Source organism: Mytilus trossulus, chromosome 4, assembly GCF_036588685.1.
Source record: "Mytilus trossulus isolate FHL-02 chromosome 4, PNRI_Mtr1.1.1.hap1, whole genome shotgun sequence".
In the NCBI taxonomy this organism is placed as follows: Eukaryota; Metazoa; Mollusca; class Bivalvia; order Mytilida; family Mytilidae; genus Mytilus; species Mytilus trossulus.
In genome coordinates this window covers 69,975,381-70,000,558 of record NC_086376.1, presented here as the reverse complement: position 1 = coordinate 70,000,558, position 25,178 = coordinate 69,975,381, and the positions used below count along the sequence as shown (strand labels likewise).

Sequence of the window (25,178 nt, the reverse complement as noted above, 5' to 3'; positions counted from 1 at the left end):
GAGAGTCAATACGTTTTTAAAAGCAGCTGGTTAATATCAATCTGTAGTCAAAAGCAATATATGATTACTGCCATTAATTACAGAGTAGTAAATACTGGTGTTCAGGTTTACAATTTTGATGTACCTTTATTGTAGTTCATACCACTCATGTGGTAACATGTATGGTTTTATTTGCTTTTTTGTTATTTGTCTCCATGTCAGAACCAATAGAGCTCTATATCTTCGAACTGACAAACATGAATACATTAATCAATTGATCGAATTCTAACGAATACTTCATTATTTAGTAAAAGGCTATCGACAATTGAGATTCAAAGTATGATGCAGAAAAAAAGTGTTTTTAACAAATTTGCTTTTACTTACTATGTAGGTTCCCCTCCCCTGTTTTGAACATGTACAAAGATGCAAGTCACACAATAGTTTCATCACAAACAAAATCAGGAAACCAATAATCAGTCATATTAAAATCATATTTCAGTTTAATGTATTGTTTTGTGCTAGTAACCTTACATAATTACTCTACAAATGTCATACAAACATATATATATATCTTAAAATGACATTAGTAGTCTCCCTTGTATTTGATACCGTCAATCAATTGTTTTATTTATATACAAGTCACATTACCTGAAGATCTGCGGAAGCAGTGAAAGTACTAGTAAAAAAGTGATGCATTGAAACCATTATTATCTTTTAAAAATTTTCTTATATATACGGTATGCCAAATACACAAATAGTGTTTTCTCTTTTCAGTGAAGGTGTACATATAACACATCATCCACATGACTGTCATGTGATACAACATGGTTGTGATGAGTTGGCTGTCAATATATGGAACCATAACAGAATTTGCCATCATGGAATCACTGCTCTTTTGTTTTAATAAAATAAAAAAAAAAATGAATATTATTATCTGGTTTTCAGCTTTAATACCCAGGCATAGATGGCCTTATCCAAATTCGGTTAAGCTTTTTCTTATTTTTGATTTTCAACGGGTTTCAACTTCTTCATAGATTTTGCTTTCCATCTGTTTTGACTTAGGCATCACCAAGGAGTTGCATGAACACAAAACATGCATCTGGCATATTAATTGTATAGATACCGGTCTTGTTGAAGACTGAAAATTGTCCACAGGATGTCATTCGATAATTTGTGTCACTTGGTTGCTGTCTCTCTGATGTATACTACCACATTTTGTTTTGTTTATAAGAATTCATGTTGTGTTATGATAGAAAAAAATCTATGGTCGATTTCATTATATTTTACAGCAAAACCCCATATGAATCTTATTTGCAAAGATTGGCATGCATGAAAATAGTTTCTCTATAAACTGCTGACAAGGAGTTCAAAATGGCCAAGTTCACGCTTTCTCCTATATCTTCCTGATTTTTAAGGTAGGTGTTAGCATACATTCACTGGTCTTTTGAGTATCAACATGCATATGTTTGTATGTATATAGTGTGTTGTAATTGTCAGTCATAATTTCAAGTTGGTGGTCACAATATTTATACACAATTTTGAGTTGGTGTTCATTTTCTAGTCTGTCTCTTATTTAAATACCTTGTATTATGGCTGTGGACCTTTAAAGCATGTACCTAATTGTTTTAGTTGTCTTTTGCAATTATTTTTTATTCCTTTTATTGTTACTATTTGGTTTGGTTTATTTTGTTTTGAGGTTTTTTTCTGATAGAAGTCTTGTTTTTTTCATATTTACTATCATTCTTTTTTCTAAAAATAAAGAACACATAGTTTCTGTTTCATAAAATATGTTTATTACTTACTTATAAAAATATATAAATAACAAATAGCTTTGTAACAAAGAGATTGCAAAATTCATTATCTTCTTTTGATGCTTTAACAGAGTTATGTGCCCTTGAAACATTCATATCATCACAACCGAAATGTTTCCTTATTCAATACAACCATCAAATGATTTATAAACAAATATGAAGATTTTACAAGGTGTATTTAATAATGATTATTTGTAAATATTTATTTGTAAATATTTAACGATGATTTACTTTATTGGAAGCTATGGACTCACAAATGGTAGACTTTACTTATAAATATATTTCACAAAATATACACTTTTAAGCATGTTTGATTCATAACAATATACAAGTATTAGAAATATATTTTAAATTACAAAATATGATTTCTTAATCAAAACATAAACATGTATTGCATAGCAAAATTTAACAAAGTATTAAACAACAAGACAATAAATTGTGTAAAAATCATATATAAAAATTCCATTTCCTAACCAACATTTTTGGGGCTTATCTTACTTCATTTTTCAAAGTTTGATTACAAATCAGTAGATACCGTAAAAACTAATTTTGGCAAGAAAAACAATCCTTTCTATGAAATTTAAAATGAATTGTATGGTTTTGGCCTTTGACAATGCTGTTGGTTTAAACAAAAAATAAATGAAATAAGTCAACTATTATAATATAATGATGCCATATAATAAATACAGATAAATGGTTCGGCAGTAAAAGCTATAATTAATTAATTTAGATGTTTATATATTGCACGTTTTCAATGATTTCTCAACAAATGATACAGAGTTTAATGCACAGTGGTCCATTGTTTAGTACTGTTTGTGTAGCACTGTTGTCATTGGTCAACACTGGATCATGTGACCAATTCTAATCTTCCTGAGTAGTTGGGTATAGCACTGTTTAACTGTTTCATGTGAGATGTCATCTAGTGTTGTATTTATGAGAATCAACATTAAATTTCTGTAATGAAAGTCAATAACAATATTAAATCTAATAAAATTGAGAATGGATATGGGGAATGTGTCAAAGAGACAACAACCTGACCACAGCAAAAACAACAGCAGAAGGTCACCAACAGGTCTTCAATGTAACGAGAAATTCCCCCACCCGGAGTGTAATGTATACATAAATACTTTAAACAAAATTTTCTTTTAAGTTAGTATGACTTAAATTGCCTCAGTTGTATTTGGTTCAACTTTTCTGAATTTTTGTTTTTGCTGTAGATAAATGGGCTTCTGGCATACTGTTCCTGAGTTTTTATACATTTTACAATTTAACATTATGGCTGTCAGATCATGTCAATATTTATAAGTCAAATTTGTTCTTAGGTACATCGATACTTTTTCAATGGGAGATATAGATAAGATAATGTGGTCTTCAAGTGATTCATCCTTAATTGAGATTTCAAGTATTTATGAACTAGAAGAAAATTGATGATTTAGGTATAGAAATATGAATAGACTATCATATACCTTAAAATAAAAGTAATCTGCACTCAGAAAGAATATTTGTTACGACTATTTACCTGTCTATTTGTCTTTGGAATTTCTTCAACGAAATATGATGGGACTAAACCATATTGTCCATCAACCTAGAAAAAATAAAATAATAAATGTTAAAAATGCTAAATGTCAAATGAATTAACTAAAAGGTTTTGATAAATCTATACATCAATGATTGATTGATTGATTGTTGGTTGCTTAATGTCCTGTGTATATATCAATCAGAAAGCAACACAAACAAATCTAAAATGTTTATACTCTTTAACTAAAATGTCTAAATCAATCAATGTATTAACTAAAGCAAGAATCTTCAATGAATACAGTTAAAAGAGAGTAAAAAAAATCTGCTGGTTTCTGTGGTCATTTGACTACATGGGTAAAAGATATTAAAACATTGAGAAGTACAGGACATTTCTAATTCAACATGCTTTTTCATTATCATACAGAACAGGGTCTGGTCTGCTGGCTTCAAAGATATAAATTCTACATTTGTAGTTATATTTGAGAATTGAATGCTTCTTTTTCTAAACTCATTGGAATGTAAAAGCGTTGACTGAAGTACATTTTGTATGAATCGCAGAAGTCATTAGACAATCAAAATTACGCAATATAATGAAACATGCATGCAATGTTATTATGATAATGCATAACCTTTATCTTAATCTGCACTTTGTAATAATCAATTACTTACACAACCATAAAAGTATCCATCCCGTCTTTCTTCTCCGTATATCGTTATGGAATCTCCAGCACTAAAAGCCAGTTCCTGCGACGTATCGGCTCTAGGAGACTGTTTCTGTGGGTCATAATCATAAATGCCCAAGTATTGTCTTTGATGTAATTTTATAAATTCATGACTTGTTAACACTCTGTCCTCTTTAGAATCGTTGTCTCCGTAGAAGATATCTATGATCTCCGACACTTGTCTGTCACAGACTGACTCGATACCAAATATGTGGTCCCTATCCATACTGATACTGTGGAGGACCAGTCTGGTTATGCTTGCTTTGGTTAGGTGTCTGTGAAGTTTGCCATCCACAAATATCTACAAACAGCATACACATTATAAAGGATACAAGTCAAATACATAGTTTTCTTAAACTGGTATCAGCATATCTATAAAAAAAGATTCACAACAAAACATTGCCTACCCATACTTGTCTATATTACTACTAGTTACTGTCAGAAATTCAATTTTCTTGAATATGGTATAATATGAATCTAGTTTAAAAATATTATTGTAACATGTGAAGGGTTACCAAAAGTTAGGTTTAACACTGCAGACTGTGTCATCAACTTTTCTTGTAAGAAAAGCAGTGTTGTATGCAATGACGTCAAATGTCCAAGCAGGACAGATTTCAAAATAGCTATAAGGTGTATAGGTACAAGGACATGTTACTGTCAAATAATGAATATAGCCACTTAATGATAGAATTTCCATTAAAATCAGGACTTTTAATATGTCATATTCTGCATTTGTGTAAAAAATATCCAAGAAATGATAAAGAATCCAAAGTAAGTTATGTTGCCTTAAAAACATGAACATATAATGAGAATAGTACCTTATATCCAGTAACAGGTGTTGCAGGAGGTTTCCATGACAAAGTTATCCCCCTTTCTGTTTCCACAGCCTGGAAATCTTGTGGTGGATCAGGAACAACTGTAAATAATAAAAAAATTGTTGAAGCCAGATCTTGAAAAGCCTCTGTATAATTCATATTTTTTTTGAGACGGTTTTGACCTGAAAATGTTGTATAGACACTGTTCTATTGTTCAATATGATGTTGAACTCAAGCTAGTTTTTGGTAATAGGTGGTGTTGAGTTGCAAATGTAAACCACATAACTGCTTTTATTCATGTTAAGAAAAATAAAAAAAATAAGTCATCTTTGAAAATTGGATGAGTCTTCAAATAAAAATAATCAATCAAACAATAAAAAATGTTCAGCAAGTTCTTAACATTTAGAATTTTTCAATCTGTTAACATATCAAAATTAAACATATATAAAATGTAAATGTATATAAGCTGTTAGAATATTAAATAATTTCTGTAGATACATTTGATTTTAAAACATATCCAACAATAAGTTAATTATTACCTTGTTTGATGTTTTGACCAGTTGTTTTCCTTAATCCATTAAACTTAGGACTGGAACATCCAGATTTTCCTTGTTTAACTAACTGGCCATACATCTGAACAATATTTTCTGGTGAGGTATTCAGGTGGTTTGGTGGCTTCTCGTACTGTTGCCACCGCCTGTCATTAGCTGTTGGAAAATGGTGGCCATTTACAGGAGGTCTACCTAAATAAGCTGCTGGTACCAGACCTACTTTACCATTGACCTCAGCCTCAAAATACCCTCTGTCATCTAATGGACCTGTAAAACAAAAATCTATGTCATGTAAAAGTTATATATCTTTATAATTCCTGTTAACCTTCAACATTTGTTTTTCTTTCTTTCAAAAAATCCAATAGGGAACATATATCACATTTTTGTAGTAATAACCCATTATCTAAATTTATTTTTCTGTTAGATTATCTGTATTTAAATATTTATTCTCTAAATTTGGTCATGGTTTTCATCAAAAGCAAAAACAATTATGTTACATGATTTCTTTATAGAAAAACAGAAAATTTTGTCATTTATCCTATTGATATGCTTCCTGTAAAAAAAAATGTATCCTAATTTTTATCAGTAGCATTTTCTAGCCAATGACTGTTAAGAAATGAGGTAGAGCTTTAAATATAGAACTTACCTGTAATGAGGACATTATCTCCCTTTTTCAGTTGTAGTTCCAGTCTTGGACTGTTACTTTTAGAAAACATAGAAGGATCATAATCTGATACTACTATGAAGTGTTGATTCTTAGGTATCTCTCCTTGTACAAACTGTTCTGATATTAAATGTCTGTCATTCTGATCAGGGACTTTACCATTAGATAACTGTTAAATATAAATTCAAATACGGATGTATGTAACTATACATCAAGGTTTAATCTAAGCTTGACTTATTTTCCAACTAATTTTGGAACAAACATCATTATACTTTGAAAACTTGCATTACAATAGCAAAAATTGTTCTTACAACCTCAAGGGGCTACATGAGGGGGTCCTCCTCTAATCAGCTTCACTAAGGGGGAGATAATGCTTGACAACATTTTTTATTCAAAATTTCTTGTAACGTACAGGTCCAAAGGTCTCTATTTTAAATTTTTCATTAAGAGGGAGTTTTCCCCCTTAAATCTGGTGTGTTGGTAGGTATGCTGTTCTGTTTATCCTTATGATATATGATGCCTTTGTTGTAGAGTGTATACATCTGAAATATTGTTGCTGAAAGTGTATTCTTGGAATTTTTGCATCTTAAACAATTCATATCTTATTTCTAAATTTATAACTACAGAGTTTAGCATACCATTGATGGACTATCATTATCTTGTTTGTCCATATAAGATTCCATAACTTTAAGCTCCTCTAGCAGAGCTGATGATTTACCAGATCCTTGGCAAAACTCATCTTTAAGGCGCCGTAAAAGGCTGTCCTGAAAATATAACTAAACAATTAAACACTATAAATATATATGTTTAAACTAACAATTAAACAAATGCTTCTTTCAAATCACTACCTTCAGTATAGATACAAAATAAAACAGCTAATCTAAACCTTTTTTTGTTGTTGGATATATATAGTCTTGATTTGAAAAATATGCCTTTGTAATTTTCTGTTGATTTTCCTTTAAAGTTATCTATGAATAATTCGCGGGTGTTTGAATATATCATGATTTTATCAACGGTTAGCGCGTTTAGTCAAATATTTTACCACATGCAATTTATCTTTGCATTTTAACATGGTTGTGTACGCAAAGCATTTGAAGGATATCATGTCAAGAAATATTTATGAATACATCTAGATTTGACCACAACATCAAGTGAGATTCAATATTTATCTACATAAGATAGTTATTAAATAAAATGCATCTGTAGATTGTTTTACCTTTTCTTTACATTTTTGTGACAAATGACTAATCCTTGCTTTTAAAATGGCAATATTCTTTGTTAAATCTTCTTTATTTGTTTCTAATGTTGATATCTGTGAAAATAAAGACAGAATAACATGCATAAAAATTACTGATCAATCTTTTTGTTTGTATTTAATTTTGTTGAAAGATCAAATAACACAATTTGACTTTAAATCAACTAACTCAATCCTCAGTCTTAAATTTATAATTCTATCATTAAAAAATACAAATCCAACTCTAAAAGATCTTTACAAGAAGTCAGTGAGTAAGAAATCCATTTATGTATGCACATATATACAGTAACAATAAAACATGAGCTCTGACAATCACTATAACATGCATACAAAACATCACACAAAGCAAACATTCAACAAGTACTGTATTAACTCCTATACTGATTTTATAAACAAAGGGAAATCAGGTGGGGCAGAGAGGATGTATACCCTATGATAGGAAAAGAAATATTATTTTAGCATTTATTTTAAGGGTAAAAATATGCATAGCTCAGCTTCTTTTTACCAGAAGGGACATTTACTCCCCTTTTTTTTAACCCTAGATATGTTACTCATAAATATAAACTTTGAAAAAAATAGACAGACAAGTAAATATATTACTCTTGAAATATTAAGCAGTCAAGAAGCTTGGTTGAAAATGAAGCCAAGATCTACCTTACCTATAGGATCCTCAATATCAATGAAAATGTACTATGTCAGTTAACTGCTAGTAGTCTGATGTTATTTATGTATTATTGTTATTTTGTTTGTTTCTTTGGTTACATCTTTTGACATCAGACTCGGACTTCTCTTGAACTGAATTTTAATGTGTGTATTGTTATGCATTTACTTTTCTGCATTGGCTAGAGGTATAGGGGAGGGTTGTGATCTCATGAACATGTTTAACCCCGCCGCAATTTTGCGCCTGTCCCATGCAAGTCAGGAGCCTCAAGCCTTTGTTAGTCTTGTATTATTTTAAACTTTAGTTTCTTGAGTACAATTGGGAGTTTAGTATGGTGTTAATTGTCACTGAACTAGTATATATTTGTTTAGGGGCCAGCTGAAGGACGACTCCGGGTGTGGGAATTTCTTGCTGCATTGAAGACCTGTTGGTGACCTTCTGTTGTTGTCTGCTTTATGGTCGGGTTGTTGTCTCTTTGACACATTCCCCATTTCCATTCTCAATTTTACACTTTTTAACTTATGAAGCAAGGTGTTTAATAAAAAGCCTATGGACTACTGAAGTTGACAAAAAATGCTGAAATCATTTATGTAGCAAGAATCCTATATGTTTTTTGTGTATCAACAGAACATAAGTACATAAAACAATGTATAAAATATATTACACAGTATGATTGACTGATTAACAACTCAATTAAGAGCTAAAAAGATAGGTAAGCTGTGATTTATAGCTGCTTAAAACTCACAACACACAATTTTGACTGATGCATGCACATACAGATACACAAACAAACAAAAACACAACAGAGATTTAACATTTCGCAATTGACTGGTATTTTTCTGTGACATTTAACCCACCCACCACCAATTTTAATGTTAAAATTGTAATTCAAAAACTAAATACCATAAAATTTGCAGTTTCCTTTAAATCTAAAGTGGAAATGACATCCCCATTTAAGTAATTTAATAGTTACAAAATTTTACATAAAATATAACCAATTTGTCTTAAGGATAGTGAGGAAATAATATTTATTTATATCATATGAATAATAACTACATTTTTCAGTGGTTGACTTGCTAAAATGAAGTTCAACCATGCTTTAGCTAACAAAGTAACATTCCACAAAACCCTCACTGTGACACTCTAAACTTGATCATTGCTCCATTTCCTTTGCATATTGGCAAACCAGAACTATAAACTGTGTCCTACTTTTGACCATAAAATCCTAATACCTTCAACTGGTTTCAAAACAGTTATACAAACTATTTTTCAGTAACATTAACCGGAATAATTCAGTAATTATATTCCACTGACCTATGATTACTACGTTTGCAAGTTGAAGAGATTGATTACTGTGAGGGACTAAATCATTCGAGATACAGTAACATAAATATAAGTAAATGTGACATTCAATATAGTTGTAACAAGTGCCAACAACAGCTATTAGTACCCTTGACTGAATGTTAACATAATCTCGTAGTTTTCTCTGTAGGTGATATTTCTCTTCCTCAAGGGAGATAATTGATACTTTTAGTTCTTTTATTTCCTTCATTTGGTTGTTAACTGTCTCAGTCTGTTTAGTTTTAAAATATACAAATTGCAAAGTGTTTCATTGTTAAGATTTATAGTCATCAATAAGAATATAATTGAGCTGCAAGTGACACACATTCCTTGATAACATTTAACAATAATTTAATATTGGATGTAACACGTCTTCTGATGGCTGACATTATTATAAGAAATGACTGTAATATTTTTTCTGTTAATCGAAATAACATAAAAAATGTTGTGCACACTGTCAAATAACCTGCTACCCGAGTTATTCAGTGTGCACCAACTTTTTTATGTTGTTTCTTCATAGACAGAAAAAATATTACAGTCATTCCTTAAAGAAAGTGAAATTTAAAAATAAATCTCTCATGTCACAGACTAAAAAAGAAAACAGCTTATCTTACAGGATCCAAATGTATTTCAATTCAAAGACATTTCTTAAACATTTTAACAGTTAAGTTTTCTAATTAAAATTGAATTCACAGCTGACAATAATAGAGAGCAAATATCTTTAAAATTTAACTTTTAAACTTTTGTTAATGCTAAATATAATACTAAATTCAAGGTGGATAATTTGTATTTATCACATAAAGATAATACCTTGCCGTCTAAAAGTCTTGAAACACTTTGCATTTTGTCGTCAAGACTATTTTTCTCAAAGTCCAGATGACTAAAGTTTTTGGCTTTCTCTTTCAACTGAATAATTTCAAATCTGAGTTGATCCCTTTCAACTTTCAATGAACGAGCTTCGCTATCCATGGATTGCAGCTAATAGTGTTAGATAAAGAATTCACAGCTTATATTGTTAGTAAAAGTATTGTGACTTGGTATGTGCTAAAAATGTTCAATGTTTCCATTCATTTCAGTATAGTCTAAATTTTTGCTTTATATTGAACATTAAATATATTTTTCATTGACTGGAACCTAAATTCCAAGCATACTATGAAATGATTTTATACCCTTTACTAAGTTTTAAACATTAAAGAATAATATCACACAATTGCTGTTACTAAGCCACACACTAGCCAATCCTCACAGTGTCTGAATGTACACATATATTTCTATTAACTCAACTAGACCTAATAATCCCAGTCCAAAAAGACAACATTTGCTTCCAAAAGGAGGTAGAAATGAAATTGATGTTATCTTACTGGTTGGTGTTAAAATTAATCAAGTTAAAAAAACAGAATGTTAGCTTTACAAGAAAATATCATATAGATTTATCAAATGTACGACTCATGACAAAGTGAAATGTTAATATAATTTACCTGTTCGTGCAGGTTATTATAGTCTTGTTTCAGGTGTTTTTCTGATGTATGTGTTTCTGATACTTCTTGTTCTAGACAATGTAAAGCTTCAAGGGCATTAACTCTCATATCCTCTATTGTTCTACACTCCTCCTGCCATTGTCTTAACTCCACCAGTAAACTGTCAACTTCATTTCTCTACAGAAAAGATCAAACATTGGAATTTTTGTATAGTTCAAAATGTTCACAACTAAAAGAGTCCACTACATTTGGTATAACTTTTATTGAACTATAAAATCAGCTTCCATTTTTAACACTGTGAATGTTGGCCAATTATTTAATCAGTTTGGGAATGTTACCTCATTATCGTAATTTAATTATGAAAGTGTGACAGAAGTTCATACAATGTAGTATGTTCCACTATAACTAATGAAATCTCATATTATAATACTTATAAATTTATATACCTTTGCCTGAAGTTCTCTGTCTTTACGTTTGAGTTGTGTTGTGACATCACTTCCTGTACTACGTGTCACCTGGTCGGTAAGTTTTTCTTTCATTCTGTGCACCTCAACTTCAATTTCATTGAGCACTTCTCTATCTTTTTTATTCTCCTTCAAAAGAAAACAGTATGTAAGTTACAGAAATAAGGTTTGATTACAATCTACTGTGGGTTCATTATTATTCGTTGTATACCAACTTCTGTGGGTTTTGTGGGTACAAGTGAACCACAAATTTAGATATTCAACGAAAAACAAATTTTCTATAACTTTGTACACTGAAATTGGCCAAACCACAAAATCAAATATCCACATAAGCGTAAGTTTTCCGCAATCCACGAAAATTGTTACCCACAGAAAATAAATTAATCCACACTACAAGGACTTCTCTTCTTCCATGTTTTTTTCAGGGAGTTAACAGTAAGGTTTGTAGAATTCCCATATTTAGCCATATTTATATATAAATACACAAAAAAGCTATTAAAAATAGTAAGAACACTAAGTAAAGATACATCCAGTTGTTGATTTCTACTTACTTTGTTACAAAGTAGGTTCTGTAACATTTCTACAAAAGCTTCTAATATTTCTATGTATCTACATTTTTCTTCAAGTTCTTTCTCTAACTTGTTAATCTGTAAATTAAAAAAAATGGTCACTTGTTTGACAATATAAAATAGAAGATGTGGTATGATTGCCAAGGAGACAACTCTCCACAAGAGACCAAAATGACAAGGTTGTTTTGGAATGACCTTCAACTACTTCGCATATTACTAAAACAGTTTCTGGCAGTAACCAGTGTAGTTTTTGATATTTCAAGGATATTATGTAATTCTGTGAGCGTCACAAATATGATAATTAAACAACATGTAAGTAAGATCTCTATATTATTCAACATCTACCAAAAACATCATGATATAAATAAAAAAAATCATAGTAAATATGCAATCCACAATTTACAAAAAGTATATGAGATAGATAAAGATATATAAGATACAGAAATATTTATCCACAAATTAATTTCCTAAAATAGAAAGTCATCTACAGTTTTGCATTAACTCCATCCAGTAACCCTTGAATAGGATGATGATGTCCTCATCCTATGAAAATCTTAATTCTGAACAATACTGTACAAGTATTCCTTACTTATATTGTCCAAAAATTATCTGCATATCAAACTCAGCTCATGAACAGGGAAAATTATATCAATTTTTAAAATATCAGTGGAAATATTTGTGCAATTTTCAACATGCATAACGAAAAGTGATGTGGACAACATGTGACATACCCTTTGTTTACGTTTTTTGGCAGGAGGAAGCTTAGAAAACAATGTAATGTTTATATACCCATAATAGTACATTATGTATTGTAGTGTAAATAGTATAAAGAATCATTGATGTTTAAAAAATAATTTGTTAGTTTTTGTGTAGAGAATGCCATCACACTATATAACAACAAAGGAGTAGGTCCGGTAAGACCTCTTTTTGGCCCCAAAATATAACAGTTTTACAAAATTGTTAAAATGTAAACTTTTAGTTATTTATTGGACAGTTGAATACTTCTGCATCATAAATATGGGCTGTTTTTGACAATACAATGCACATATATCGGGTTGTAGCACCATTAAGTCATGCTTAATTACTGAAATCTTCAAAATTCTATCATTTAAGTTAAATTTTAGACGGTTTCTGTGTAAAACGAAAGTGGACCCATTCATATTCATCCATAATATTGAAATGTAAGTTGTATTTTATGATAATACATAACATATATAAAGGTTGTGGATGAACACGGATGCGGCCACTTTCATTTTTGACAAAAACCATCTGAAAAGTGTTGTTTTTTGGCATATTTGAGAGATTTTTCATATTTGAGCTTGAATCGGATCGTTTTTAATGACTAAATCAGTTAAAATCTTTCACTTAAAGTAATTGAATCAAGTGAAATAGACACTAAAGTGTTTAACAAGTGGTCAAAATCTTTCGTCAGATGAAACTGAAATTTGAAGCCAAAATGAGTCCTTACCGGACCTACTCCTTTTACTACGGAAGCCGATAAGGGCCATTCAAAAAAAATAATTATGTCGTAATTACGACATAGCATGTCGTAATTTCGACATAACATGTCGTTACTACGACATCGCTATGTCGTAATTTCGACATAACATGTCGTTAAAACGACATCGCTATGTCGTAATTTCGACATATCATGTCGTAATAACGACATCACTATGTCGTTATAACGACATCGCTATGTCGTAATAACGACATCGCTATATATAAAAGAATATGTATTATGATTGCCAAGAGACTAAATGACACAGATATTAACAACTATTCGTCATCATAATGTCCCCAATAATAAGAAAAGCCCCTGCATAGTCAGCTATAAAAAAGGGAGGAAAGATACCAGAGGGAGAGTCCCCGAAATGCTGTGTTGCAGACAGTGTTATTATTCAATTATTAGCTCCCTTGGTAAAACTCCAAATTTCATGTTTAATGCATTTTATTGTTAAATAATTTACATGAAGCTTAATAAGTATATATTTGTTAATTGCATAGCTTTTGCTATTTGAATTCATTGGTTAAAGATATTTATTTATATTGTAAGTTCAATATTTGCATCGTCGCAAAATCTTTTGATACCTTCTTTGAATGCCTTCAGTGAGAAACTTATATATTTTATAAATAAACCAATTTAGGACAATAAATAAATGGTTGTCATAACTGTATAAACAGATTAGGCATATAATACTATGTGTATTTGCGAGCCTTATTTGCCAGCCTAGTATCCCATCTCCCTCAAAATACGCGCACACTACACAAAATAAGCGCATATTACATGAAATAAGGGTGAATTAAAGTATCAATTGATGTAATGCTACTTTCAAACGTTGGACACGGTATTCCTACAACACGTTACACTTAAAATGCGACGTTTCGAAGAGGGTCTTTGACTTCGGTTAATTTTTGCAAGTTTTATTCGGTTTTTTATATTGTTGGTTGATTCTGGTTCTATTCGTTTTGTGATGTCATTTTATCAAAAAATTACCTCGAGTTGTGGAAATCGATATAATAATGTTTATTATTTCAACTTAAAATGCAGTACTATCGCAAGTAATGTAGGAAGGAAAGATGGGACGAAGTACATGTATACGGTTTTCATATTTTTTTTATCATAGGATGTTTAACTTTCAAGTTGCATAGCTGTCATTGTAAAATTTCTATATCTTAATTCATCCCCAATTCAAATATATCTGACACTCTGCAAGTAAATCGAACATTTTTACCCTTGGTTAAATTTGAATAGAATTGTATTTTCCCTGACACATAAGTTGTCGAAATACGCCCCTTCAATTACTTGAACCTTGGCTTGAGAATTATTTCCCAAGTCATCTTCAGATATATACATTTTAAAATATGGTAATCTACTCCTGGGTCGTCCGCGAAAACGGCAAACAAAAATATCATCCCGTTTTTTTTTAATTTGATGAAACGGTTTTCGTTGCTGTTTGGGATTCGTCTTTCAATTACCTCCATTTCATGCACAAGTTTATATTGACAAAAAGTTCCGGCTTTGCTAGTACAGGAATTACTTTCATCACGAAATAGCAGGACAAATTGCGAAGTAAAACATTCCGTGAACTGGTATTAAGTGTTTTGATATTGGTGATTCAATTTGCACCTAACTGAAGTGACGACTTTAAATGATCTATTTCGGAGTACTTCCGTAACATTAATTTCAATTTATTTTACAAAATGGGATTTTCCCCCCATTTCCAAATTCTTTTAAATAAATCGTTAAAAGCTATACAATTAATAAAAATTGCAAAATTTAACCTGTGTCGAACCTATTTCCCCGGGCGGAGTCTTTAGCAACATGCACTTTTTTTTATCGGCAGCAATCATTAACATCTTTCTCCAAATTTCATAACACGATTTGTTTTAAATATCATAAACATTTAATTGAAACTTTAGCACATTTCACGTCGGAAATCTATAGCGTCTTTAGGATTTTAGACGTTTTCAGACATTTGGAAAAATTGGCTACCGTTTTGTAATGTATGGAAGCATTTTATTCCTTTAAGACCCAAATATGTAGTTAATAAGGAAAGAATCTGGGCATTTTTTACTCTTCGTATATCTAACTTTTGTTTTGATTAATTATACAAAAATACGCCTTAACTGCTTTGAAAAATGAAATATCAACTTGGACAAAATGGCTACCGTTTGAAAAACGACTGTGTAGAGAAGATTTTATTGAATCAGCAATATTTGAACTCACATGAGGCAAATATTTGTACTTTTGTTAGATATTATTATTGTCTTACTATTTTTATGCATTTTCTACTATAACATGCAGTCGAGTCAAATGAAATTTGGTAAAATAACGGCTTTAACGCCACAAAGAACCGACACATGTCGTTGTTCCTGTCAAGAATCAAGAAGATCAGAGAATAAGAAATAGGATCACTATACATAAGAGCTAAAACAGTTTTTCATAAATGTAACGTTGGATGGGGACATCCGTTTTTTTTTCACATAACTTTCTTTTTAAATCCTCAAATATACTAGATATAATTACTTAGGAGATGATCAAGAGCTGTACAAACATAATTCAAAACATATATTGTATTTGTTTTAATATTGGTTCGTGTTTTCTAACATTTTTATTTTGTTTTTTGGATGAAATTTCGAAGATTCTGTTTTAAATCCTAGGGGTTTTAGGAACATCGCGCGTGCCCAACGTTTGAAAGTAGAAATAGAGCTATCAATACTTCAATACACCCTTATACCAAGAAGCCATGTAGTTTGCGCTAATTTCAAGTGAGATGGAAAGCTTGGCTTGACTTGGTTGTATAATTTCAGTCCTCTATTAATTCCACATTGCATTCTTCCAACATGTGTGGCTGCATAGCTATTCTACGACCGGTAACTTGTTCATCTAAACGACTTTGTCAAACTGTATAGCCCTGGCACTCTGGGCCATGTTAATCTAAATTGGTATCTATAACATATATAAGTTTCTCACTGAAGGTATCCAAAGAATGTAACCAAAGATTTTGCGACGATGCAAATATTAAACTTTACAATATAAATAAATATCTTTAACCAATGAATTCAAATAGCAAAAGCTATGCAATTAACAAATATATACTTATTAAGCTTCGTATAAATTATTTAACAATTAAATACATTAAATATGAAATTTGGAGTTTTACCAAGGGAGCTAATAATTGAATAATAACACTGTCTGCCACAAAGCATTTCGGGGACTCTCCCTCTGATAGCTTTCTTCCCTCTTTTATAGCTGACCATGCAGGGGCTTTTATAATTATCGGGGACATTATGATGACGCATAATTATTGTTAATTTCTTTGTCATTTAGTCTCTTGTCAATCATAATACATATTTTTTAAAATATAGCTATGTCGTTGTAACGACATAGCTATGTCGTTAAAACGACATAGTGATGTCGTTATTACGACATGATATGTCGAAATTACGACATAGCGATGTCGTTATAACGACATGTTATGTCGAAATTACGACATAGCGATGTCGTAATAACGACATGTTATGTCGAAATTACGACATGCTATGTCGTAATAACGACATAAAATATTTTTTTTGAATGGCCCTTATCGGCTTCCGTATTTTACTGATGAGTACATAAAAAGCTTTATTCACAGAGAATGCCCTGATAAACAATAGAAAAACAAATTTCAATCAAAAGAATGTGTTATTGCTACAACCACAGCAGTTCTCTTCAGTCTACTGAATAAACAACTCTTGAAGTTTTTTGATTTGATAGAACAAAGCTAGAAACATTACTTTTTTTATACATAAATTAGGCTGTTTATTTTCTAGTTTGAATTGTTTTACATAGTAATTTCGGGGCCTTTCAATGCTGACAATGTGGTATGGGCTTTGCTCATTTTTGAAGGCTGTACAGTTACCTATAGTTGGTAATTTCTGTGTCATTTAGTCTCTTGTGGAGAGTTGTCTCATTGGCAATCATACCACATCTTCTTTTTTTATATGTTAACAATAATTCTGGAAAACAAGAGGTAAAGGCAAGTTAACTTTTAAAGTACTCTCTTACATGTTGTAAATTATTGCATTTAGCATGTAGCATACATAAACTCAGATATCAGATAGATTTAATATAGTAGTACCTCATCTTTACTGTGTTTTACTTCTTTCTCTGCATTGTCAAAATTTCTTCTGGCTTCATAAGCCTAAAAGATAAAATAAATCATATTTATTTTCACATAAATATACACCAAAATTCATCATTGTTTATTATTGAACTTGTACTTTTTCATGGCAATAGGAGGAATCTATAAACTTGGCATTTACTTTTGTCCCTAAATAATGTTGTTTTTCTTACATTGACTGTAATAAATTTATGATAAACTCACTCCTTTATCAAAGTGAATGCTGAAAGTAATATGAACAGAGTTAGCTCATCTGCAATAATAGACAAAACAAAGGTAACTCTAATTATAAATATCAAACAGTGACTGAAAAATACATCATTTAGCTTGTTTTCCTGTAAAATTCTATATTTTGGAAGGCATGCCCACACACATAATGTAACACGTAACTGGAATTCCTTAGAGCCATTCAAAAAACTAAATATCTATTTCCTTAGTCTCAATTTACCTTTGTCTTCCATGTAAACAGACTCTCTTCTTCATCTGATATTTCTGAATAAGGAGCTGCTTTTTTCTAGAATAAACAAAATAAATTTGATATATTAAACACTGAGAAAACAAGAAAATCACGATCATATTTGTTAGTGAAGTGGTTTTAACACTGCTATTTATAAATCTGTAATGTTTTTGGCATCAAGGTTTATAACTGATCAATAAGGAAGCAATTTTGAGTGACTAAATCATAATTTGGAATCATTTATACTCCTGGATATCAATTTTTCTTGGATTGAGGAAAACTTGCAGCTTTGTTATTTAATTTTGTGGTTTTGCCAATTTCTGAATTCAAAGCCTTGAACACTAAGAAACTTGGTATCTAAAAATAATAATCAATCCACAGTACAAATAGACAAAAGTTTCTCTGTCATTTTCAGCAGATTCCAGAGCAAGGCTTGAGCATTAAATATGAAGATCCCAAGATGCACAATCTGTGAAGGGATTTCTGACCGTCAAAGTCTTAATCTTTGGTTTTTTTCTTTAGTCACTTTCCTTAGTAAGTATTATATCCATGTTTGTCTCAATAGTTACTGTTTACCAGTTCAAATAGTTGCTAATCAAAAAATTTACCTCTAGAGTTTTTCCAATTTCCATAATTCGCTCCCTCAGAGACGTGCCTCTTCCTGTCGAGGCAGTCACATGACCACTGTCATGGAGACTAGATGATCTTGGAGCAGCATAGTTAACTGGGGCAGCATGGCTTTTTATCTCTTCTACAAAACCTGAAATAAAAAAAATAAAAAATTCAGAATAAAGTCATCCCAGTGTTAAATCATGTTTCTTCAAATAAAATATTATATAATTCATAATTTTAGGAAGTAGTACATTTAGAAATTTGTTGCTGAAACTGTGAACTACAATTGACCAGTTAACATTTAGAATGGAAATTGCAACTTTTAAAGGGGAAATGGATAATCTTTAAATCATTTGATCTTATGTTTATATCAACACATTTTTTGTAGATTTCTCCACTATTTTTTTCAAATAAAGAAGTTACATTAAACTCTCAATCACCAACTGTTTTATGATAATTTATTTTAAAACAACCAGATATAAACTTTTCTTACCATGCATATCATCCCCACTATTGTGTTCTGAGCTTGGTAGATAGTACGATAGACTATCAGGAGTCTTTGAGACTGTAGATGGAGGCATCGTGTGGTGTTGTCCTGAGTGTGACTTTAACATGTCAGTACTGTCTGCTGAAAGGAACTTTCTCCTTTTCAGGACAGGACTTGACGTATTGGAATCTGTGCCATTCTGTGTCATTCCTTCACTCTCTGAAGGTAATTCTAGACCGAGAACCAGTTCCTCTTCTTTGTTCCTGGTATCACCCGGTTTGCTGGAATGTAAACTAGTTGCTTGTCCAACTGTTATCCATTTTCTCTCCTGTGATTTGACAGGGAGGAGTGATTCGACCTTTTTCCAATGAATCTCCTCTATGGAACTGTCAAGGTCGTCACTATCTTTATCAAGATGGCTGATAAGATCATTAATTAATTTCCTCTTCTCCTCTGCTGTAGGTTTACTTTGATCTGTACCCCTTTTACTCTATAATCAAAACAAAATTACTATCAATATAAAATTACTACACCAATGTTATATATGTTGATCAGCAAAGTAGTATGTGATGCCTCTGTGCACTTTAGGGTAACTAACCCATCTAGGGGCTGTCTTAGGACTTGCAGACTTTGTGACTTTGATATGAAGAACAGCTGAAAAAGAGCTGTCCTTTCGCTTTTTGTGTGTTTTTGCTTTAATTTGCATGTACTAATTTTGTGTCAATGATGGATACACCTTAACCTTTGTTTTTCTATACCACTATACTAAATTAATCCAATCCCAAACACTAAGAATTATCTATACATAACATCAACACAAGTTCTAGCCCTTAAAACTAAACCTATTCCTCTCAGTAAGCTGATTCCTAACTCTACAATACAGTGTCCCTAGAATAACGGAAGGTTGTAATTCATATAGTTTTTCATTTACATGCTAATGGCAAAGAAACTGGACACATGTGAATTTGTTTTTCTATACCACTATACTAAATCAATTCAATCCCAAAAACTAATGATTACCCTTACACAATTTCTAGCCCTATAACCCATACCCAACCTATTCCTATCAGTCAGCTGATTCCTTACTCTACAGTGTCCCTTACACAAGTGTAGGTTGTAATCTGTATAGCTTATCATTTACATGCTGATGGCAATGAAACTGGATAATTGTGAATTTGTTAGTCTTTGAGGCAGATAAATTGTTGTTTTCTTGTGGAAGATACAAAGTTGAATTCCATGTTTTCTTTTTCTGTTCCTTTCTTTAGAATATCAAACTTTGCAAAATAACCACTGAGAGTCATACAACATGCAAAAAGGAATTCTATGAAATGTCAGATTTTCTAATTTATTATGAATGAAATTCTTTAAAGCACATTCTAGCTAATTATAGATATAATGTTCAATATCTTAAAGCATTTTTGTTGTGATAAGCCGTAGTAATATTTGACAGAAAAGCTTATATTCATAAATTATTTTTATTTTTCATTATTAAAAAATGATAACTTGTACAAAACAAAAATATACATACCAATGTTAATGCAAATGGAAAAGAATTAACTGTTATGGGAAACTTTGCCCCCTGTGCAATAAAATTAGTCTTTAAACCCATGTATGTTTATTTTAAAAAGTGTTAAACAATTAATTTATACTTAATTGATAACATAAATGACATATGAAATCCAGTTATGGGGACTGATGTTACTTGTGTAAAAAACCCACTAAAACTACAGTTCTTTAGGATTCTAATAAATTTTAGTTTAATTAAACTTGACGACCTAATCAAAATTCTTTTAATACAAGAATATAACTGCAGCAGCAATGCAGCTAAGCAAATATTTGTAATGTTTAATAGAGCTACCCTAACATGTTTAAGGTAACACGATACCGAATGACGTTACGCTACGAGTTATCGTTCCTGACGTTATCGAATAACGCTCACACATTCAAGCCAATGCATCAGGTTTTGCAATCACAAAGTGATAAAATTATAAAAAAAAATATTGGGTATTTATGTGACATTTTTAATGATAACTTTTTCTGGATACTTGATGGATTAAAGGAAAATAGGTCCGGAACGGAAACGATTACTGTAAGGAAGATTCTGACATAAAATATAGAGATATAAGAAACAGATCATTTAGAAAATAATAATTAAAGAGTAAGAAAACTTGACCTTAACAACATCGACTCTGCCCAGACTTATGGCCTGACCGATGAAGAAAATGTTAATAACTTTTTTTATTATTGCTCATTGTTAATCTTTAAAAATGTATTACTTTACTTTTAAATATTCTGTTTCTTTAAAATTTAAGCATCTGAACCATTTATCTAAATATAATAGACTGAGTTTTATCACAAGTTTAGTCTTGGTATATGTTTGCAATAAATACTTTTTCATGATGACGCCGTATTCCCATGAACTTTTGTTTTGAAAGTAGAAATCTAATTTATAGAAACTTAGGATGATGTGTAAAAAACACGGGGAAATGTTGGTACATATATTAATTCGTGTTAAAATGCTCGTCAAAATACCGCTCGGGCAAAATGGAAAAAGGAAATTTATCTGGATGAGAATACGGATAGAATTAGGCGATAATGCACATTACAAGCAAACTTTGCAACTCATACAAAAATAGTTTGTTTGTATGAAATGTTAAGAAAGTGGTTTACTCGGTTATTTTGCCGAATAAATTTCTCTATGTTCCAGTATAAAAAGTCTCTGAAATTCATTGTTCTGTACAAATTAAATCCGATATAGTTTCGGAAATATTTTGAAAATAACGTGCTAGATTTGTAATCCTATAGACCAAGTCTACACGGGATAGACAGTAACATCTGAATGCAGCCTGGAAAAGTTAACGTAGGCTGAGAAATACATGATGATGGGAACCTGATTCGGCAAAAATAAAATGAAAAAAGCAGGTCCCGTTACAGTCTGATTAAAGCCATGAGACTGATATAGCTAGATATTGAATTCCTTTAGATTTTATTTTCGTGTTAATTACGCTTGCATGGGTATTTGATGGTAGTGTGTTTTTTTTTTGTGTGATTTGAGGTGAAAATAATGTACATGTACAAGTTCGGTGACAACACGACGGAAAGAGAATTAACATAGTTGCCTTTTAGGCCCTGTGGGACATATTGCTCACATACTTCGGCAGCAACCATTTGATTTTCGGGGGGGGGGTCTATGGATTTTTTTTCTGCCTTTGGCGAAAGACAATCTATTTTTTTGGCGACAAGTCGAAAACAATTTTTTTCTTTCAATTCTAGCATAACATATAGTTGCAGCTGAGGGTGAAACAAACAATTTTTTGTTCTCAGGGTCAAAAAAACAAATTATTTTTTTCTCCAAAAACTGCAAACAAACTTTTTTTTCCCAAAAAATCCATAGTGAATAGGGATACAAATATGGTCAATTGGTCTTCTTCCGACCGGCAGTAAAATGCCTCCAAAGTGAGGCGTCCATTTGGCTGTGCGGGATGTATTACTTATTGTTAACTGCGTCTTTAACATGCATAAAATATTTGCCACTGGACGTAAAGTTACCAGCAATTAATCCTACAATTCAAAATCGCCACTTGAAACTAATAGAGCACGCAACATCATATTGTTTCACCCGTGTAAATTCGACTGCCAATCCAACACTTGATAGTCTTTTTGCTTCAGGTTTAAATTGTGTACCTGTTTTTTTAAAGGTGCGCATATCGTCTGGATTTTCTTATTTTTTTTTTTTTTCATGACAGGTTGCTTGATTAGGCATTTTGATAAATTATAAAGGCCCGCAGAGTACAGACTCCGGGTAACATCTCCTACATGTGGAATTTCAAGCTTGAGCTTTTATGTTTCGCAGTTTGTTTTACTTATAAAGAATGAGGGGATAGGAGGGGTCCTGATCCCGAAATCCCGGGCTTAAAAACACGAAATCCCGAGGTCCCGAATTTAAAAAAAAAGTAAATCCCGACGTCCCGAAATTCGAAAAAAAGAATTCCCGATCCCCGAAATCCCGAGCTTAAAAACACCCCAGTCCCGATTAAGGTCCTACCCCCTCAATAATGCATATAAGATCTCAAGATTTGTTTTATAAAACAATTTTCCACAAATGACAGACTGTTGAACTAATAGTGAAATTTTGCATACAGTTTGCAATGTTTGTCCGACTTGCTTAGCACGCAACTCACACATTTACACCACGCAAAGTACACTATACTAATGTACAAATGTACCGGTAGCAAGTCAAGAATATAAAGTTTTGAATTTTTCTTTGAGTTTTGTTATCTTATTTTTCATGCATGAACTATTTGCCACTGAACGTTAAACAACAATCAAAAACAGAGCAATTATATCTGCATGGATGAAGCAATGACACCACCATTGTCATAAAGGATGGAGTTAAAAACTCAGTAATTCAAATGTAAAACAATTCATGTTATTTTCACTCGAATTTTACAAAAATCTGAAGGTATTATGTTCGTTAAGTGAAAAAAATCAGACGAGATTAATGTTAAATTCATGTTAGTGAAATTTCTATGTGCAGGACGAAATAAATTATATCTGTAGAATCTCATATCACTAAGAAATTTACGGAAACCTGACAGGGAAAACGAAAATAAAATAAACATCCTTCAGATCCCGACACATTTTGTGTTTTCCATTTCTCATACCTCTGAGGAGAATAACGTTACATTCTGTATTCAATAACGTCACACGTTTTCGGTCAAATTCTAAGGATATCAATCAATTTTGAAGCCATTTATCTCAAAAACAAGGATGGTGACATATGATTTTCTATACATGTATGAATTCAGTGTGTAATTCTGAATATTATGTTAGTTTTTTGTTGTTCTCCGTATATAAGAACAAAGCCCTCCATTGGAAAATCTAAAAAGGTAAGCCGAAAAACAGGCATTTCCCCTATATACCTAAGTAAATTTGTAGCCCAAATCGAAGTTTTCCAATGAAAATACCAAGAAAACAAAAATGGTGACCCCCATTTTTTATTACATATTTCGATGTAACTCGGTGCAAATAACGCATATGCCAAAAAGTTGGGAAATCGGGAGATATGCCATTCGGTATCGTGTTACCTTAATAGAGCTACCCTGACATGCTAATGCTATCCTTCTCCAAAGCAGCAAGTTACCTGATTCAAGAGAATAAAATGTCCGTCCTCTGTGACCTCTAACTCAGCACAACTTAGTTCTACCTTTTATCAGAAGGTTATATACTTCATTTTTAGCAATGTAATACTAATCAATGATTAAAAAGGGAACGATTGAGATCCTACTACACCAATTTACCAAATCACATGTCTTGTCAGTCAATGTATTGTTTGTCAATATAGGAATTTGATAAGATATTTCATAGTCTTTGTAAAATGTTTTAGCTATCTAGACTCCTTGCAATTGGAAGCTTATCATATCATAATGACACTTGTGTTGTTACATGCTAACCATGGGTTGTCCTTTGGTTTTTGGTGTTTTGTCTCATAGACATGTATTATCAACTTTTCCCTACCAATATTATTTATCCTACCGTTGGTAAAATATCATGTTGTGATTGGTTTAGCGCTGTCATGTATTGACCCCCTATGGATCTGTAGGGGTTAGTAAATTTGATATGGGGTTCATGACGTCACGTCTACTGTTAATGGTGACACGGTCTATTGATGTTGTTGTATTTCATTGTTTATTTTTCTACAAAATGCAGCAAGAAAAGTTTGACCTGCGATAAATTTGTTATACAGTTCACTACTGACCTTCTACAAATCCATTGAGGGTGAGTAAAATCCATAGGGGGTGAGGCTGTACACAGAGTCCCCTATGGATTTTACTAACCCTCTATGGATCCGTAGAGAGTCAATAGCGACCCATATAGCTTATAATTTACAAATGATATTTTGTCGCAACTGTCCATGTCACAGTCAGTGCCACTATGCTAGTAGCATACTGAACAGCATTTTAAAATGACCTTCATGTTTTAACTTGTATAAGCTCATTTTAATGACTAAGGATCTATCAAGTATGACAATCACATCAGGCTATCCCTCAATTCATATAAATTCTTATCTGACTTCCTTTATTTTCTTTTATTATTTTAATTTCAATTCTTTACACTGTATGTAAATCATC

The 25,178-nt window shown here is 31.6% G+C and overlaps 1 protein-coding gene across 5 annotated transcripts in view; it reads right to left on the bottom strand.

The window, feature by feature from the left end:
* Positions 1 to 1,749: 1,749 nt before the first annotated feature.
* The window catches only part of LOC134715845 (golgin subfamily B member 1-like), an 80,519-nt gene continuing 57,090 nt past the window's right edge, over positions 1,750 to 25,178 (bottom strand). For all 5 annotated transcript variants that reach the window (XM_063578346.1, XM_063578347.1, XM_063578348.1 and 2 more), the window contains 15 exons: positions 19,054 to 19,537; positions 18,557 to 18,708; positions 17,940 to 18,005; positions 17,450 to 17,512; positions 11,811 to 11,906; positions 11,242 to 11,388; positions 10,796 to 10,972; positions 7,277 to 7,372; positions 6,699 to 6,824; positions 6,043 to 6,229; positions 5,385 to 5,663; positions 4,849 to 4,946; positions 3,978 to 4,331; positions 3,310 to 3,375; positions 1,750 to 2,744 (listed from right to left, as the gene is read on the bottom strand). In XM_063578346.1, the coding sequence (XP_063434416.1) occupies positions 2,706 to 2,744; positions 3,310 to 3,375; positions 3,978 to 4,331; positions 4,849 to 4,946; positions 5,385 to 5,663; positions 6,043 to 6,229; positions 6,699 to 6,824; positions 7,277 to 7,372; positions 10,796 to 10,972; positions 11,242 to 11,388; positions 11,811 to 11,906; positions 17,450 to 17,512; positions 17,940 to 18,005; positions 18,557 to 18,708; positions 19,054 to 19,537 (2,430 nt within the window). In that variant the 3' untranslated portion in view covers positions 1,750 to 2,705. The remainder of the gene's footprint in view (positions 2,745 to 3,309; positions 3,376 to 3,977; positions 4,332 to 4,848; positions 4,947 to 5,384; positions 5,664 to 6,042; positions 6,230 to 6,698; positions 6,825 to 7,276; positions 7,373 to 10,795; positions 10,973 to 11,241; positions 11,389 to 11,810; positions 11,907 to 17,449; positions 17,513 to 17,939; positions 18,006 to 18,556; positions 18,709 to 19,053; positions 19,538 to 25,178) is intronic.